General features: G+C 37.3%; 1 protein-coding gene across 1 annotated transcript in view; it reads left to right on the top strand.

Annotated features, from left to right (window-relative positions):
- LOC145266620 (large ribosomal subunit protein bL27-like) overlaps nt 1–17,012 on the top strand; it is a 68,571-nt gene extending 51,559 nt beyond the window's left edge. Inside the window, exons 2-4 of the mRNA XM_080122526.1 lie at nt 2,630–2,918; nt 11,334–11,512; nt 16,730–17,012. Of these exons, the coding sequence (XP_079978652.1) occupies nt 2,864–2,918; nt 11,334–11,512; nt 16,730–16,924 (429 nt within the window). The 5' untranslated portion in view covers nt 2,630–2,863 and the 3' untranslated portion in view covers nt 16,925–17,012. The remainder of the gene's footprint in view (nt 1–2,629; nt 2,919–11,333; nt 11,513–16,729) is intronic.
- The last annotated feature ends 3,176 nt before the right edge of the window (nt 17,013–20,188 follow it).

Raw genomic sequence — 20,188 nt, forward strand, 5'->3', positions numbered from 1 at the left:
CCTCCGAAACCTGTAGAAAAGAAGTGTTGTAAGGTAGGGTTTGTGTTGTTCTATCAGGCCACACTTACTAAATAAACATCGCCTCTAAAAAAAAAAAAAAAATAACAGACACCCCCCCCCCGCTCTGCCCCAAAAGGTAGCTATAACATGGGTATCCATTTTACGTTAAATATATGCCGAAAAAGGTGGTATATCTATCTATCTATTTATCTATCTATCTATCTATCTATATATATATGTGTGTGTGTGTGTGTGTGTGTGTGTGTGTGTGTGTGTGTATATATGTTTTTATATATATATATATATATATATATATATAGAGAGAGAGAGAGAGAGAGAGAGTGAGAGAGAGAGAGAGATAGATAGATAGATAGATAGAGATATAAAAAAATACTTTGCAAGGATGAGATATAGGTAAAATATTTTCGCTTTTTTTCTTTTCCTTATAAGGTAAATGGTTTCCATAATGTTTTATTGCTAAAGTGTTTTTTATTCAATAAGTCTGAAGAAAAGCTGTTCTTGTGAAAATTTTCAAACGACATAATGTTTGAATTTGTCCGAATAGTCTTGAAGCAATTGTAACTAACGATGAAATACACTATTTGTTGCTATCAACCCATTTTTTGATGTTTTGGTTTTTGTTAAAACAATATATGAATGCTCAATTATGAAATATGATAATTTTGTAGCTTACAGTTTAAGTCATCTCTTTTTGGCTTAAAATTTATTGGTATATGAACGATTACTGAATTATATAAACCCAGTAAAATTCGGAATACTACAAATAAGACTCTGTGAAACAGCGAAACAGTACTATATGTAAATGACTATATATATATATATATATATATATATATATAGCAATTAAAAAATATATATGGCGATTAAGCTACACTGAATATTCTGCGTTTCATCCAACCATAGGATTCGTCAGGCTTATGCGCGAATTCTGTCGTTGCTTCTTGTTTTTATATATGTTGGGGATTACTAAATTTCCTTGTTTACTCGATTATCTCCCTTTGCTATTTCCCGTTTTATATAGATAGATAGATAGATAGATAGATAGATAGATAGATAGATAGATAGATAGACTCACATGCCTTAATTAGTCAACAATATATCATAGTATATATATATATATATATATAGATAGATAGATAGATAGATAGATAGACTCACATGCCTTAATTAGTCAACAATATATCATAGTATATATATATATATATATATATATATATATAGATAGATAGATAGATAGATAGATAGATAGATAGATAGGTAGATAGATAGATAGACTCACATGCCTTAATTAGTCAACAATATATCATAGTATATATATATATATATATATATATATATATATATATAGATAGATAGATAGATAGATAGGTAGATAGATAGATAGACTCACATGCCTTAATTAGTCAACAATATATCATAGTATATATATATATATATATATAGATAGATAGATAGATAGATAGACTCACATGCCTTAATTAGTCAACAATATATCATAGTATATATATATATATATATATATATATATATAGATAGATAGATAGATAGATAGGTAGATAGATAGATAGACTCACATGCCTTAATTAGTCAACAATATATCATAGTATATATATATATATATATATATATATATATATATATATATATATAGATAGATAGATAGGTAGATAGATAGATAGACTCACATGCCTTAATGCAGCGACTTAGTCAACAATATATCATAGTATATATTGCACTGTAGAGAACCTACTGTTGTTTACTTTCTCCAGAATCATTCGAGATAGTACTCCCAATCAAAATAATTTTTTCTTTTGCTCGTTTGATATTTCCAGTTTATTTACCAACGTGCCCGTCGATGAGACTATTACTATTTGCTGCGATGCTCTTTATCAGAGTGAACTTGTTCCGCCTTCTTTACGGGAAAAATATTTTATTGAACTCCTTTCTCTTTGCACAAATCCATTGAGTTTAGTTTCGACAACGTGATGTACCTAACAAATTGATGGGGTTGCCATGGGCAGCCCTTTAGGTCCTATCCTTGGCGACACACACACACACACACACACACACACACACACACACACACACACACACACATATACGTAGGTTTAATAAAATATGTTAAGAAACACTTTAGTAAGAGTTCAAAATTAAAATCATTCATTATTCGGAAAGGAAACACGAATAGAGGTGAAGGTCCATAATCCACAACGTTTCGAAGAAATACCTTCCTTCTCGCCAGAGAGGAGGAATTAGCAAAATGCGAAAAGAAACTTTGCCTGTAAAGTATTTAAAGAAACTAAGTATGAAAAGAATCATACTAGCTTGAAGATGAAATATAAAACAACGAAACAGATGGAGTGGGGTAAAAAGAAAAATGTGTGTTCCCATGGTTGTTGAATCCAAAATTAGGTTGAATTCTGGACAAGGCGAGCATCATGCCGGTAGACCCAGAAATTATACTGCGCATGCGTGACTGAACCAAAAGCGATGATTTTATTCATTTGCATATATGTAAGCCTCAAGGCTTTTTTTTTTTTTTTTTTCGTAAAATGTATTTGAACATTTCTCTTTTAGATATAATGCAACAGCACCTTTTTTTCTCCAGGGAAATGTCGCCGTCCTCCTACATACAGTGCCTAGTGTTTCCAAATAGTCACCCATCTAGTGCTGATCAGGTTTAACGCCGCTTAACTTGGGCGATCTAACGAGGACCAGGACCAGTGTGTCAACAATGTGAAAGTGGTCAATTAAACAGAAGGAACATATTTCATAACAACACCGTTAAATTTCCTTGTTTACTTGATTATCTCCCTTTGCTATTCCCCGTTTTAAGGTCGAAATGGCGAACAACACATTGTTTTGTGGTCGTTTGTTTCCTCTTTCAAAACAATTCGGTAAGAAAACAAAAACTTATATTGTTTCTGATTTTTTTTTTTTTTGGTACTAGTGCACTTATTGATCCGTGCTGAAATAATAACGTTATTATTTAAAAAGCCATTCTTAACATGGGGAGGGGAGGGTGTTTTGACTGTTTGGTACATATTCTGTACTTTAACCTTACAGTTGAATAAAAAAAAACATATTATAAAACTTTGATTAAACTTGAAAACACGATTTAAAAAATAGCGCGGATCAGTAAGTGCACTAGCACCATTTTTATGATTTTATATGAGGATTGATAGTTCGTATTATTTGGATTCTTAGGACTACTGTTCTCATCTTGAGTGTTATTTCACACAACGTTTCAACAAGTTCTTCAAATACACTTGAAGAAGGTCGGAGGTTATATCAGTCGAAACGAGTGTACTCAAGATGAGAACAGTAGTCCGAAAAATCTAAATAATATAGAAAATAAACTTTTTTCATACTTAGGTACTTGTACAGTTTAGTCAAGACATTAAAAAAATGAAAATATCGAAAAAAAAAAAGTTTAAATTGTATGTATGCGTTATGCAACGAAGTTCTCCGAAAAAAAATTTCACTTAATTTCATCAAGTAGTTTTTTTTTTTTTTTTTTTTTTTTTTACAGCGGAAAAACACGTTTTTATGAGAGCGCGTTGAAGGCAGCCATCTTGGATTAAAAAAAAAAAATTGTTTGAATTTTAGAAATGCCAAAGGGAGATAACTCCAGTTAAAGTGCTGACATCCCTCTTTAATACTAGCTTTTCTTCCTAAAAATCGAACCTTTTGCTCGGTATCATAACAAATAGTTTTTTTGCTGTAAAAAAAAAAAAAAACTACTTGATGAAATTAAGTGAAATTTTTTTTCGGAGAACTTCGTTCCATAACGGATACATACCATTTAAACTTTTTTCGATATTTTCATTTTTTAATGTCTTGACTAAACTGTACAAGTACTATACTTATATTGTTTATTTGTTTTGGTACTTATGCAGAATACGGACGGATCGTGCTGAAATGATAACATTATTATTATTTAGAAATCCATTCTTAACACGAGGAGAGGTGTTTTGTTAACTATTCTGTACTTTAACTTAACAATTTGATGAGCAAAATATACCGTAAAAAATTGAATTTAATTTAAAAATCCTATCCAAAAAAAGAGTATGATCCATTTTCATCAGTTTTGCAATTAAATCCCGGCAAAATTCAACATCAGTATTTTACACCGTCAAATCACGAATATTACGAATTATTAGTTTTAAAATAAAAATAAAAATTATTAAAGTCTTAAAATAACCAACCCTCATCTAAAAATTTCAGAAACCATCATAAAAAAAGGGGGTGCAAGTCTATAAATGGTCCACAAGTAATTTTTTTTACTATAAAAATCTGAAAAAAATCTTTATAATGTACGTACTTGTCACTGCATGAAGATGTCATATTCCAAAAACCACGTAAATCGATTCGTTTGCCGAATTTTAAACGTTATTTTCGTTTTCAAATTCTAAATTATTACACAGTAAAAATAATTAAGTTAAAACAAAAAGTTTATTTTTTTACTTATTAAATTTAAAAAGTTGTTTTTTTCATAGTATTTTCAAGTTAAATTCAGTTTTTACGATTTTTTTTTTTTTTTTACATAGGCATCACTCAAGTCCCAAAGACCACTCGAGGATAAGGGTTAAGAGTGTACAGTAGTCAGTTGGACAATATAGTAATCGTTAGTAATGGAAATTCGGTAAATTTGTTAACTTAGGTGGAACGGCTCATCCAGAACTTGTTTACGTTGGACTTGAACACAACCATATTGTAATCAGCTGGAAAGCAGGCAAACGGAAGACAATTCCACAGGCGTGCAGTTCTAAGAAAGAAGCTTTGTTCATGGAATCTACGTTAGGTTTAGGCACAGATAAAGAGTGGGGGAAATTATTGATAGTGTTTTCAACTAGACGAGTGTTTCTTGTGAAAGTTAAGAGAGAGGGGACCATAGATTGAAGCTCAGTCGAGCACGTGCCATGAAAATAACGATGAAGAGAGACAAACTCGCTACATCTCTTCTGTGAGAAAGGTTGCAGGGAAGAGAAAAGGACATCTCCTATGAGGTTATGAAGTCTATTTTGAACTCTATCAAGCCAGGACAAGTCTTTTCTAGCAATTCCTTCCCAGATGTGGCAACAGTAGTCTATCCGCGGACGTACCTGGCTCTTATATAGATAGAGAAATATCAGTAGTGAGATATCTACTGGATCGATAGAAGGATCCCACCATTTTTCCAGCGGCATTGGCAACAGATTTGATGTACGTGTTCCTTTTTAGATTAGGATTAAAGGTCAAGCCTAGAAGCTTGTCAAAACTTGAGGAACTTTTTGAATCACGAGAACAATCACTTTTTAATTTACTCGAATAACTTTTTAAATCAAGTAAAAAAAAAATGGAATTTTTACTCAATAAAATAATTCAAAATAACAAAATTGATTTTTGTTATAATTATTTTTACTGTACAAAGCTTCTTTCTTAGAACTGCACGCCTGTGGAACTCTGTTCCGTCTGCCTGCTTCCCTCCGGACTACAACTTGGATGTCTTCAAGTCCAATGTTAACAAATTCCTAATGAACCGCCCCCTTAAGTAAACACTTCAGCAAATCTCCTCACTAACTTAATGTACTTGCAATAACCCTTATCCCTGAGTGGCTTCCGGGCCTTGATAAGTGGTGATCACTGTGTAAAAAAAACAAAAAAAAAACATTGTTAATGACCATTTTGGTAAAAAAAACTAGTCTGATCCCCATCTGGCATCAATTAAAATGAATGGCTCTTGTCTTGGGGAGGCTCCATGTTTTGACAAGTTTCTGAGTCTGACCTTTACTCCTGATCTAAAATGGAACACATACGTCAAATCCATTGCCAAGGTAGCAGGAAAAATGGTCGGATCCTTCTATCGCTCCAGTAGATATTTCACTGCCGATGCAGTCTTCTACCTGTATAGAAGCCAAGTACGTCCAAGGATGGAGTACTGTTGCCACACCATATCTGGGCAGGAGCTGCTAGAAGCAGCTTATCCTGCCTTGACAGAGTTCGTAGGCTCGTAAGGGATGCCCTTTTCTCTTCCCTGCAACCTGTTTCCAACAGAAGAGACGTTGCGAGCCTGTCTCTGCTTTATTATTATTTTCATAGCAAGTGCTCGTCTGAGCTCCAATCTATGGTCCCCTCCCTCGTCTAACTTTCACAAAAAAACACTCGTCTAGTTGAAACCACTATCAATAATTTCCCCCACTCTTTATCTGTGTCTAAACCTAAATCTAGATTTCATGAACAAAGCTTCTTTTTTAGAACTGTACGTCTGTGAAAATCTGTTTCGTTTCCCTGTTTTCCAGTTAACTACAATATGGTCATTTTCAAGTCCAATGTAAACAAGTTCCTGATGAGCTGTTCTTTTAAGTAATCCACTACTACTGATTACTATGATATTTTTCCATTGACTACCATGCACTCATAAACTATTATCCACGAGTGGCTTCCAGATCTTGATACATGGTGACTCCTTTGGAAAAAAAACCAAAAAAAAAACATAACATTGGTTTTATTTAAAATTCAATTTTTTGATTTTCGTTCTTATTCCAAACAAGCGCCAAAGTTCTTATACTCTCCCTCCCCTCTCACACTTTTATTGCTCTTCCTCTTCTCCGTGGGGACGAAATGACCTTGTGTCTGACTTGACAGTTGCCCATTTCTGCGGTGAGGACAATGTGGGTTCCAGCGCACCCACACCTTTCCCATCTTTTAATTTTCTGTGTATCTTGCAGTGACCCACTTGTCAAGTGTCACCAGCATCACTCAGCATCTTTTCTCTCCCCTTCGTATTCCACTCTCCTCTCACTAAGTTGACCCTCGACTCTTTCTCTCTCACCCTGGCACTAACCTTTCCCCCCTTGCCTTGAAGAATTGGAGTTGTCCAGTTTCAAAGCTACAGTTTGAAGTGTGTGTCACTCTGGTGCTCTTGACAAACCGAATATGCAGGGGAGTTTAGATGAGAGCAGAAACCACATATATATCTATGCTGGTCTGTCGATCTATATATCTATCTGTGTATCTATGTCAATCTGTCTATCTCGGTCTGTCGATGTATCTATCTATCTCGGTCTGTCGATGTATCTATCTATGTCGGTCTGTCGATGTATCTATCTATGTCGGTCTGTCGATGTATCTATCTATGTCGGTCTGTCGATGTATCTATCTATGTCGGTCTGTCGATGTATCTATCTATCTATGTCGGTCTGTCGATGTATCTATCTATGTCGGTCTGTCGATGTATCTATCTATGTCGGTCTGTCGATGTATCTATCTATGTCGGTCTGTCGATGTATCTATCTATGTCGGTCTGTCGATGTATCTATCTATCTCTGTCGGTCTGTCGATGTATCTATCTATCTCTGTCGGTCTATCTATCTCTGTCGGTCTGTCGATGTATCTATCTCTGTCGGTCTGTCGATGTATCTATCTATCTCTGTCGGTCTGTCGATGTATCTATCTATCTCTGTCGGTCTGTCGATGTATCTATCTATCTCTGTCGGTCTGTCGATGTATCTATCTATCTCTGTCGGTCTGTCGATGTATCTATCTATCTCTGTCGGTCTGTCGATGTATCTATCTATCTCTGTCGGTCTGTCGATGTATCTATCTATCTCTGTCGGTCTGTCGATGTATCTATCTATCTCTGTCGGTCTGTCGATGTATCTATCTATCTCTGTCGGTCTGTCGATGTATCTATCTATCTCTGTCGGTCTGTCGATGTATCTATCTATCTCTGTCGGTCTGTCGATGTATCTATCTATCTCTGTCGGTCTGTCGATGTATCTATCTATCTCTGTCGGTCTGTCGATGTATCTATCTATCTCTGTCGGTCTGTCGATGTATCTATCTATCTCTGTCGGTCTGTCGATGTATCTATCTATCTCTGTCGGTCTGTCGATGTATCTATCTATCTCTGTCGGTCTGTCGATGTATCTATCTATCTCTGTCGGTCTGTCGATGTATCTATCTATCTCTGTCGATGTATCTATCTATCTCTGTCGGTCTGTCGATGTATCTATCTATCTCTGTCGGTCTGTCGACGTATCTATCTATCTCTGTCGGTCTGTCGACGTATCTATCTATCTCTGTCGGTCTGTCGACGTATCTATCAATCTCTGTCGGTCTGTCGACGTATCTATCAATCTCTGTCGGTCTGTCGACGTATCTATCTATCTCTGTCGGTCTGTCGACGTATCTATCTCTGTCGGTCTGTCGACGTATCTATCTCTGTCGGTCTGTCGACGTATCTATCTATCTCTGTCGGTCTGTCGACGTATCTATCTATCTCTGTCGGTCTGTCGACGTATCTATCTATCTCTGTCGGTCTGTCGACGTATCTATCTATCTCTGTCGGTCTGTCGACGTATCTATCTATCTCTGTCGGTCTGTCGACGTATCTATCTATCTCTGTCGGTCTGTCGACGTATCTATCTATCTCTGTCGGTCTGTCGACGTATCTATCTATCTCTGTCGGTCTGTCGACGTATCTATCTATCTCTGTCGGTCTGTCGACGTATCTATCTATCTCTGTCGGTCTGTCGACGTATCTATGTCGGTCTGTCGACGTATCTATCTATCTATGTCGGTCTGTCGACGTATCTATCTATCTATGTCGGTCTGTCGACGTATCTATCTATCTATGTCGGTCTGTCGACGTATCTATCTATCTCTGTCGGTCTGTCGACGTATCTATCTATCTCTGTCGGTCTGTCGACGTATCTATCTATCTCTGTCGGTCTGTCGACGTATCTATCAATCTCTGTCGGTCTGTCGACGTATCTATCAATCTCTGTCGGTCTGTCGACGTATCTATCAATCTCTGTCGGTCTGTCGACGTATCTATCAATCTCTGTCGGTCTGTCGACGTATCTATCTATCTCTGTCGGTCTGTCGACGTATCTATCTCTGTCGGTCTGTCGACGTATCTATCTCTGTCGGTCTGTCGACGTATCTATCTATCTCTGTCGGTCTGTCGACGTATCTATCTATCTCTGTCGGTCTGTCGACGTATCTATCTATCTCTGTCGGTCTGTCGACGTATCTATCTATCTCTGTCGGTCTGTCGACGTATCTATCTATCTCTGTCAGTCTGTCGACGTATCTATGTCGGTCTGTCGACGTATCTATCTATCTATGTCGGTCTGTCGACGTATCTATCTATCTATGTCGGTCTGTGGACGTATCTATCTATCTATGTCGGTCTGTCGACGTATCTATCTATCTATGTCGGTCTGTCGACGTATCTATCTATCTCTGTCGGTCTGTCGACGTATCTATCTATCTCTGTCGGTCTGTCGACGTATCTATCTATGTCGGTCTGTCGACGTATCTATCTATCTATGTCGGTCTGTCGACGTATCTATCTATCTATGTCGGTCTGTCGACGTATCTATCTATCTATGTCGGTCTGTCGACGTATCTATCTATCTATGTCGGTCTGTCGACGTATCTATCTATCTATGTCGGTCTGTCGACGTATCTATCTCGGTCTGTCGGTCTGTCGACGTATCTATGTCGATGTGTCTATCTATCTATGTCGGTCTGTCGATGTGTCTATCTATCTCTGTCGGTCTGTCGATGTGTCTATCTATCTCTGTCGGTCTGTCGATGTATCTATCTATCTCTGTCGGTCTGTCGATGTATCTATGTCGGTCTGTCGATGTATCTATCTATCCATGTCGGTCTGTCGACCTGTCTGTAATGTAGTCGTTAATATGTTGGGACCCAAGACGTAGACTCCATCACAAGGAATATAAAGGAATAGGAAAGAAATTCAAGTTGTTTCAGGTTTGAACAAAAGATCATTATTCCTCTTCTTCTGCTCGCTTCATGTGACGTCACTCCTGTCTCTTACATGATCCTCTCCCCTCTCCCCTCTGCCCTCTCCCCTCTCCCCTCTCCTCTCTCAAACGTCATCATTAGTCTGCACGCATATTCTTTTTATAATCTTTTTCCTTTTTGTAATGTCCTCTCGCACACGTCTCGGTCATTTGCATACAGCTACCATATGCACATCCGTTATATATCCATGTCAGTCTTTTCATTTCTCTGCGAGGTGCTTTCAATAAGTTTCCAGACTTTTTTCCTACGCCATTTAAAATTGTCATAAATTCTTGAAAATTAAGTATTTTATTGTTATGCATCTTTTAGGATTACTGATCAATTTTTATGATTTCAGGTTCAAATGAACAGCTACAACAGAAATCGAAATACACCCTACTAAAGCATGATTGTCACAGCTGGTGAATTTCAAAAATGCAATCTGGATGTGAGGACACTTTAGAAAAACGATATGCAATAAAATTCTTTTTTAAACTTTGAAAAAATGCCACAGAAACGTATGGAATGCTTCAGACTGCTTTTGAACCATCTTGCATGAATCAAGCACCAGTTTTTGAGTGGCATAAGAGATTCAAAGAAGGCACGAAATCTGTGAAGGGAGATGAGAGGTGTGGAAGGAGTAAGGAAGTTAGAATTGATTGGCCAAATAAAGAATTTCATGGATAAGGATCGTTGTGTGTTTATAGAGACACTAAGTGCACAGTTTGATGTCGATGTGGCAATTGTGCACACAATTATTTGTGAGGAGCTGAAGATGTGGAAAATTTCTGCAAAGTTTGTCCCAAGGGTATAGTTAACCACTCCATCCTTGTCACAGATTATTTGATCAAGATGGGCATCAAGACAGTTCCTCACCCTCCCTATAGTCCAGACCTTGCTCCCTGTGACTTTTGGCTATTTCCTAAGCTAAAGGAAAACCTTAGTCTGTCGTTATGAGACAATTGAGGAGATGAAAGAGGCTGCGACAAGGATCAATTGACACACCCATACAAGAGGACTTTCATGGGGCCTTCCAGAAGTTGTTGGAACAATACAGCAAGTGCATTGCAGCCGGAGGAGATTACTCTGAAGGGGACTAGAGTTTCACGTGTGTACTATGAATAAAAGTGCCCGTATGGAAAAAGTCTGGAAACTTATTGAAGGCACCTCATATCTATTCCATCTAATATTTATTGTTGGCAAGTTTTTGGTCTTGAAGTATTTTTGTTTTAGCTTCTTATATCAAGTGGTTTCATGCCTTGTCTGGAGCGATTTCCATAAAAAAATCAAATTTGTCACGAGTGTAAATGGAAAGATATTTCACTATATTTGTCCATTTTTGCACGTTAAACTCTAGGTTGGTTTGTGATGCCTAGTGATATGTAAAAATTTTTCAATTGTGACCCCCCCCCCGTCCCAAATCCAAATTTGTAAGGGGAATAACTCTTGTTTATGAATAAAATTATCTCCCTTATGATTAAATTTTGTAATTCAAAGTTCTCTTCCTTTTGAAGGTTATCTCAGTCCACAGTCGGTGCGATGGGCCTCCAAAAAGACAGGCGGCAGTTCAAAGAACAAAGTTGGAAGCACCCCGGGCAAGGGCCGTGGCTGGAAAAAGGAAGAAGGTGCCTTTGTCCACCAGGGTGAGGTGTTGGTCAAACAACTTGGACTGAGGTTTTATCCAGGAGAAAATGTGGGTGCCTTTTGCTTCCTTTCCCCCCTTTGTTTTTTTTTTAAATTTTATTTTTTAAATAGTTCAAACTTCTATAATTACTAACAAGCAGAGCGTTACCACTGTCGACCAAGGGACGAGATTATTATCGATGTGTATGCAGTAATGATGAAATACGTGGTCGGAAACTTCATTGAGCGGTGCTCTCAAGCATTGAACTGTTCGGATTTGCATTTTGAGGGTGCTGGCAATGGTCCTGTTGTCATAACTTGGATCGGTAGAGAGCATGAGTTGTACAGTGGCGCATCTCCGATTTTGCTTGTTAGAAAATTGTGTCATTTTCAGGCCTGATAGAAGGTTCTTATTGCTCTTGGTATTTGTACACAACTGGCCAACTAGTAGATAGTCTGCAACAAAAAAAGAAAATCGTTTTTCATCAAATGGAAATGGAATCCTGTCGTCTTTTCTAGGATGATAAATTTATTGTTCCACCCTGTTTCGATTATTTATTAATTGCCTGTAAAACAATAGAAAGTCTATGAGGCTGGATCAAAAATTTTAGTTTTATGCCGAGATAGAAAGTGAGTATCAGGTCCAGCCATTCATGGTTCCAACAGCAAACTCCGTAGATGTCTTCCCAAGATTACCATGATTTTACAATTTAGGGAGCTGTGGTCGCTGTTATGTCTCTGGTCTGAGTTTAAAGGTGCAGCAGTAATTTTAATGTCAGCACATGGACTTAGGGTTACTATCTGCTCCCAGCTTAAAGAAGAGTACGGGGAGGTACTTCCAGAGATGGCTACATGACTGCTCCCTAATTCAGCTGAGTGTAGCAAGTTTCATCGCCTAGTGGTTTTTCCCGAGTTTTATCAACGAAAAGCAAGCACGCAAACAGGTGGTAAAAAAAAAAAAATGGAAATATTCAACATGAAATAATGGAAAGCTTGGAGACGGCACTATAGTTATATATATATATATAAATAAAATGAACTCATTTTTTTCCCGTATGATTTTGACATTAATAGGATTAAAAATCAAGATATTTCATGCAAATATAATATGCACAAACGGCAGAATAATATCTGAGGTGTGTTATAGGCTTATTATTTCTCAAATTCCTCGATAATCTTAGATTTCTATACTTTTTCTGCTGAGAAGTCACGGCCAAAATCGGTTAAGATCAATGGAAGTGGTAAAATATTTTCTCTCTAAAAAATTCCTCCTCCCCCTGCCACCACTTAACACCATTTGGGGATCGTTCACAAGGAACAGTTGAGAAGAGAACACCGGTTTGGCTTCGTAGTTCTTTCATGTGAAGTTATTTAAAATCACTAAACTAAGCTGCAGTGCTCTGTGGCGTAGTGGTTAGCGTGCTGGACAATTCACATTATATTTTCACGTTCGCGCCGACCTACCGTAGTCGGTTTTTTTTTTGTTTTTTTTTCCTAAACAACTGGAATGGACTTTTCTTGGTGGCCGAACTGTTAACGTTGCAGATGTTTTTTTTTTTTTTTTTTTTTTTTCACACTTTATTTTCCTACTTTTACTCATGACTCCGGGTTTGATCCTTCCTACTTACCTACCATAACATTTTTTAAAACTCTCCCCCCCCCCCCCCGTCCCGGAAACAAACACTCGGGCAACGCCGGGTACCCCCGCTAGTATATATATAATTAAAAAAAAAATTTTTTTATCTGGGCTTTATTTGTTCCTTTTTCTTATAAAACAAGTAAACAAACAGACAAACAAACAAAACGTATAGTCCAGGATGACAATAATGTAAAAGTCTCTTCCATGAGGAAAAATGATGGAGGGAAATTCACAAACCTTCATGGCGAACCCATAGTTGACTGGAGAACGTTCTTTTTTTTCTTTCTTTTTTTTTTGTTTTTTAAAGCATCATTCTTTTTTTTTTCTTTGTTTTTCCGCCACCCATTCTACATGCTAAGCAAAATGAAAAACGTCATTTTCGTGCCGAAAGCGTCCACACAAACTCCTTTTTAAGGTAGCATTCCTTTTATTTTTGTTTCTCCGTCGCTCATTCTACGAGCCCAGCAAAGCCAAAAACAAAATGTCTCTCCTCGCTGAAAGCACCAACACCGACTGCCTTTCTTTTCTTTTCTTCCCCTTCTCCCGTTTCTCGACGCAAATGTTCCCTCACTCCCTCTCTTTCCTTTTTCCTCTCTTTTTCTTTTCCTGCTGCTGCTGCTGTGGACCCCACGGCATTCGCATGGCCTCTCATGGATTCTATAAATAACTCGCCCGACGATGTCGCAGTCACTCTGCAATGGACTTATGTCCGCTCTGACTTCTCCTGTGGGGGTCTCTGTTTTCTTCCCATGGCCCTTGGACTGTGACATCACCAACATTGTTAAAACAGCAGAGCCGCTGATGATAATATTCGATTTAATGTCCATTTTACATGGTTTTAGAAACTGACTCTCAAAGTAATCTTTCTCTGGCCAGGTCTTTATTTATCCCTCTTTCTCTCAAGTCCATATTTATCATTTCCTACCATGTTTCTCTTAATATTTCTCTGTGAACATAAAACCGGCATTTTATATATGTTGATCCCACTTTTTATTTGCTGTTCAATCAATCTGAGGACCTGATCCGTCAACACTAAACCTAGATCCAGATATACTTTCTCTACATCTGAGTTCTCCTACCTCTTCATTGTCTTACACGTGTTGCACACAAATTAGCCACTCTCAACCTACCAGTAATTCCACTTTTTTTTGCATACCCAATGCTTTCAAGAATCATAAAAATTTGAATCGCACCCAACTCTCTTTCCACAAACTGATCAGGGTGGAACTTTCCATCATTAAAGCCATTGATTATCACTTTGGTTTTTGTAACCTTCAACCTCAGACTTTTACTTTCCATAGCATTGTTCCAATTCCTGCAGTCCTGGATATGACCTTAAACCATATCCGGTGGTGATGCCCCAGCTTGCAGGCTTTGGGGATTGTGGAACCACCCTTTAATTGCCATTGCTCCCAGGTCCACTCTGACCTGGAGTGGTATTACCTGTTAGGGTCCCAACTATGGGTTAAATTGAAACCGACTTGAAAACAACAAATATATTCTATTAAAAAATTTTTCTTCAAAATCTTTGGATTCGGCATTAAATAACCTGAAAAGGGTTGATATGCCGTAAAACAACCAAACCAAATCCAAGTCAATAAACTTATTTTGGGAGTCAATTTCTAAAAGCATGTAAAATGGACAGTAAATCGAATAACATCATCATCAGCAGCATCATCATCATCATCAGCTGCTCTGCTGTTTTTAACAACATTGGCGATCATAGCTTTCCAAATTGTAGAACCATGGTAATCTCGGGAAGACAAGTAAAGACGATAGTTTCACATTTTTTTTTCCGTCTTGATTCGGGGGTGTATCTCCCTCAGTGAATTAAATGTGCCCCCAGATACCAACCTGGATATTTCTATGACTCGGCGCAGTACATACAGTGTCTAGTCTTCCTAAATGGTCACCCATCTGGTACTGGCCAGTGTTATTGTTGCTTAACTTTGGTGACCACCGCGTTGTTTCTTCCAGCCCCACTCTAGGGTTGAAAGAAACGACGTGATGATTAGCTGAAAACCTGGCTCAGCACGGTGAAGCAAGATGCCGATCTGATCCTGTGTTCTCGCTTCACGGAGTGTGCTGTTGGGACCACGAATGGCTGAACCTGATATCAACTGCAACTTCAAACCAACATACCTGGGTGGCATCTATACAAGATGCAGAGAATTCAGTTGGAGGAGCCGGCTCAGCCAACCCCCCTGTGAACGCTGACACAACAACAACAACCGATGTATCAACGTGATTGTGTCGCATATAAGAACGAAATAAAAATGAAGTGCAGTTCCTATTTACTTGCCTCCCCATGTGGGCAGAGTTAGAGACGGGTCAGTTTTTATTGTGGGGAAAATCCAGCCATCCAAAAAAGGGCACTGTGGAACAAAAATAAAAATTGCCTCAGTCATGAAGGATTACGTTTGAAGTTGAGAGTTGGTATGCATATTCATTTATTATTTTTTTTAACTCTCAGTTTCATTTATCAAGTCCGATGTTAACAAGTTCTTGTTAAGCCATTCTCATAATGATTATTTTTTAAATCCTAGTAGCTGAAGTCAAACAATTCTTTCAAATCCTAGTAGATAGTCGGACAATTTTTTGAAATCCTAGTAGCTGAAGTGGGATAGTTTTGTTTAAATCCTAGTAGCCAGATCGAGACAGTTTTTTTTAAATCATGGTGGCTGGATTGGGACAGTTTTTTAAATCCTAGTGGCTGGATTGGGACAGTTTTTTTAAATCCTGGTGGCTGGATTGGGACAGTTTTTTAAAATCCTAGTGGCTGGATTGGGACAGTTTTTTTAAATCCTAGTGGCTGGATTGGGACAGTTTTTTTTTAATCCTAGTGACTGGATTGGGACAGTTTTTTAAATCCTAGTGACTGGATTGGGACAGTTTTTTAAATCCTAGTGACTGGATTGGGACAGTTTTTTTAAATCCTAGTGGTTGGATTGGGACAGTTTTTTTTAATCCTAGTGGCTGGATTGGGACAGTTTTTTTTAATCCTAGTGACTGGATTGGGACAGTTTTTTAAATCCTAGTGACTGGATTGGGACAGTTTTTTAAATCCTAGTGACTGGATTGGGACAGTTTTTTTAAATCCTAGTGCTTGGATTGGGACAGTTTTTTTTAATCCTAGTGGCTGGATTGGGACAGTTTTTTTAATCCTAGTGGCTGGATTGGGACAGTTTTTTTTAATCCTAGTGGCTGGATTGGGACAGTTTTTTAAAATCCTAGTGGCTGGATTGGGACAGTTCTTTTTAAATCCTAGTAGCCAGATCGGGACAGTTTTTTTTTTTTACTCACACTTTATATCTTCCAAGTTCACAATCCTAATTATGGTTTTTAGTTTCTTTATATTTATTCATTTTGTTTATTCATGAGAACAGTTAAGACACTGGCTATTTGATTGGCTCACATCCTTTTCTTCTGTCCTTGTTATAGTCATCTCTTTTTCTCTTCATACATCAACTGGCTTTATGCCTTGTCTGGAGCTACTTACATTAAAAAAAGAATCCTCCATAAAATATCTGACTGCAAAATAAGAAAATTAAATATTTAAACTTTTTATCTTTGGAAAAGTAATTTTTTATTTTTTGAAAAAAAAAACAAAAAAACTCATACTAGAATAATTTTTTTTTTTCTTGTTAGGTTGGAATGGAACGCGATAAAACGCTGGTGGCTTTGCAAGACGGTAAAGTGATGGTGAGTTTTGAAAAACTGCAACCGTTTCCTGACAGTCCTTTACACGAACCTGTCAAACAGGGAGTTGTCATTCAGAAGAAATTTGTTCACGTCAAACCGATTCCTCTTCACGCCAAATTCAGACTCATCTCGCAAGTTTAACCAAAGTGCCATTTTAGGAATCTCTGCAGTTAACAATTCCAAAGACTCTGTTAAAATAAAAAGAATCACAAAAAAAAAATTTTTTTAATTATTTCTTCTTTTTTTTTTTTTTTTGTCATTTTGTTTTCCTCTGTTTTGTTGACACACGACTCATTAAATTCTAGACGTGGCGTCTAGATGATGCCACTAATATAACGTTGGAATATATATTATAATGGATAACAATGAAAAGAGATCCGAAACAAATATGTAAAAAAAATAAATGTTACCAAAGGCAAGATAAGTGACTCTTCTACCTGCTGGTGCTACCAGATCAGGCTGTCTGAAGATATTGGCTTCCCGAGACGAAATGCTAACATTGATGCTTTTTTGGTTTTCTACTTCCTTCAAGCAAAACTTTATTTTGTTCTGCAAAACCAAAAACAACAACCCACCTTTTCCTTCTTCCCATTTCCCCTTTTTCTTTCCATCTCCCCCACTTTTTGACTTAAAATGTACCAAACATTAATACTGTAACCCTTTTCCCTCTCCCATTGCAAAACTCATTCATGTTCTGCAGAACAGGAAACAAAAACGATAAAATCCATTATAAAACAACCAAACCAAACACTACAAACTAGCGATTGAAAATACAAAAAGTTTGAAGAATAAAAACTTCTACAAAATAACTGGATTTGACATTAAATAACCCGAAAAGGGTTGATATGCCGTAAAACAAAATGATCAAACCAACCAACCAACCAAACCTCTTCTACCTACCCGGATATGTATATTGCGCATTTTAAATGATGCTAACGTGTGTTGTACGTGTAAACGCGAGTAGTGCTGAGCACCTGAGTTAAAACAAAAACAAAGATGGTGGCATGATGTTCTTGAATTTGGAGTTCCGAAAATTGCCTAAAACTTGAAAATAAAAAATAATGACACAAATCCACCAAATAAATATTGTTGTGACATTTAATGGGTTAGGATTTCTATCAGCATTGATACTTGTGTTTGACACTTCAACCATACTTTAAAAATAAAACACAAAGTAAATTTAACCAGGTAGGTAGAAGAGTAAATTTTTTTTTTTTTTTACATAGGCGTCACCACTTATCAAGGCCGAGAGGCCACTCAAGGATAAGGGTTAAAGAGTGTACAGTAGTCAAAAGGATAATATAGTAATCGATAGTAATGGAAGTTCGGTAAATTTGTTAACTTAAGTGTAACGGCTCATCAGAAACTTGTTCACGTTGGACTTTAAGACAACCATATTATAGACAGCTGGAAAGCAGGAAAACGGAAGGCAATTTCACAGGCGTGTAGTTCTAAGAAAGAAGCTTTGATTATGGAATCTACGTTTAGGTTTAGGCACAGATAAAGAGTGGGGGGAATTATTGATAGTTTTCAGCTAGACGAGTGTTTCTTGTGAAAGTTTGGCGAGGGGGAAACCATAGATTGAAGCTCAGTCGAACACTTTCCATTAAAATAACGATTAAGCAGAGACAAACTCGCAACATCTCTTTTGTGAGAAAGAGGTTGTAGCAAAGAGAAAAGGACATCTCCCACGAGGCTGCGAAGTCTATTTTGAACCCTATCAAGGCAGGACAAGTCCTTTCTAGCAGCTCCTGCCCAGATGTGGCAACAGTATTCCATCCTTGGACATACCTGGCTCTTATATAGATAGAGAATTGCATCAGCAGTGAGATATCTACTGGATCGATAGAAGGATCCGACCATTTTTCCAGTCACCTTGGCAACAGATTTGATGTACGTATTCCATTTAAGATCAGGAGTAAAGGTCAAGCCCAGAAGCTTGTCAAAACATGAGGCCTCTCCAACTTACCTTGCTTTGATTAACATTTATCTCTATCTCTATCACCATATAAAAAGAACTTTGTGTGTGTGTTCCCTATGGACTCGAAAACAGCTGAGTCGGTTCTTGTGAAATTTCACACACAGATACTTTATGTGCCTGGCAGTGTTCTTAGATAGGTTTTGTATCGGAATGTCTTTGATAAGTATTGATAATCGAAATAATCTAATGGAAGAAGGAACAGGCGATTTTGACCAAAGATAACACCTTACACCGCCTAAAATCACAAGTGCATTTGAGAAGTTTTATTATCACACAAGCCGAAAGGCCCGACATATAAAATCAACAGTAGGTTCTTTAATATGACGGGCACGTTCGAAATGAATATTTCTGTTTGGAGTACAATTGGAACATAATACTTGACTTGCATTTTAAACTTTAATTCAGACCATTATATGTAAAAAATAATTTTATAAAATCAATAGTAGGTTCTCTACAGTGCAATGTAGACTACAATGTATTGTGGACTAAAGCTTCCTCCCAGTGCACCATGATGGGTCCCCAATTAGAGCAGGCATAAAATTTGATTTTTTTTTTATTTAAAAATAAAAACTACTTAATTTATATGATTTTTGGAATATGATATGTTTATTTTGTCACGGGTACATACATCATACACATTTTTCTTTATTTCTGTTTTTTAATAAAGGGCAAATTCTAAGCAAGAATAAAAGAGATCATATGATTTTTATAAAGTACTAACCTTCAAATGGTATGTGTTAAAATTTGAGTTCATTTAGATCATCTATATATATAAAAGCGAAAATGTATGTATGTATGTACGCTTTTCCTCGATGTCCACAAAAGGCTTCTTTCAGAGAAGCGCTTGCTCGGTTCACAACTTCTTAAAACTTTTTATATCATCTATAAATTGTAATATCTCAGAGTTACCCACGGAGCTCGCCTGTCTATTTAATTTTATTGACTTTCAAACGTTAATTATTCGACATTTCTCGCATCGGCACGCTTTACATTCGGTTTTCGGTATAAAAAAAAAAAGCGAAACTCGACTCTAATCACAGGCCGAAAGCCAGTTGTCTCAAGAGAGCTAAGTAACGTTTGTTCAATGTCGACTTTCTCATATCAGACTAGTTTTCATTTCGCTCCTCCTAATAAACAGGGAGCGGGTTTTTAAAAACAAACAAACCGATTTATTCACCTCATTCAAAACTGTCCCACACAAAATGCTAACTGCTGAATACCTATCGCCGTCACGTCAATCAAAAACGCGCGCCTGTTTTTTTTTAACATTTTACTATTTTCCAACTGCGCGTCGTGAAGGCTTCGTTTTTTTTTTCACATTTTCGGGGTTTTTTTCACATACCACGAAAAACACCCGGGCAACGCCGGGTACCCCTCGCTAGTTACTATATAAATAGCAGTTATTTAAGCGAAGCTGCTGTCAC

The sequence above is a fragment of the Euprymna scolopes genome, chromosome 41 (assembly GCF_053919585.1).
Source record: "Euprymna scolopes isolate OS-2025 chromosome 41, ASM5391958v1, whole genome shotgun sequence".
NCBI classification, from domain to species: domain Eukaryota; kingdom Metazoa; phylum Mollusca; class Cephalopoda; order Sepiida; family Sepiolidae; genus Euprymna; species Euprymna scolopes.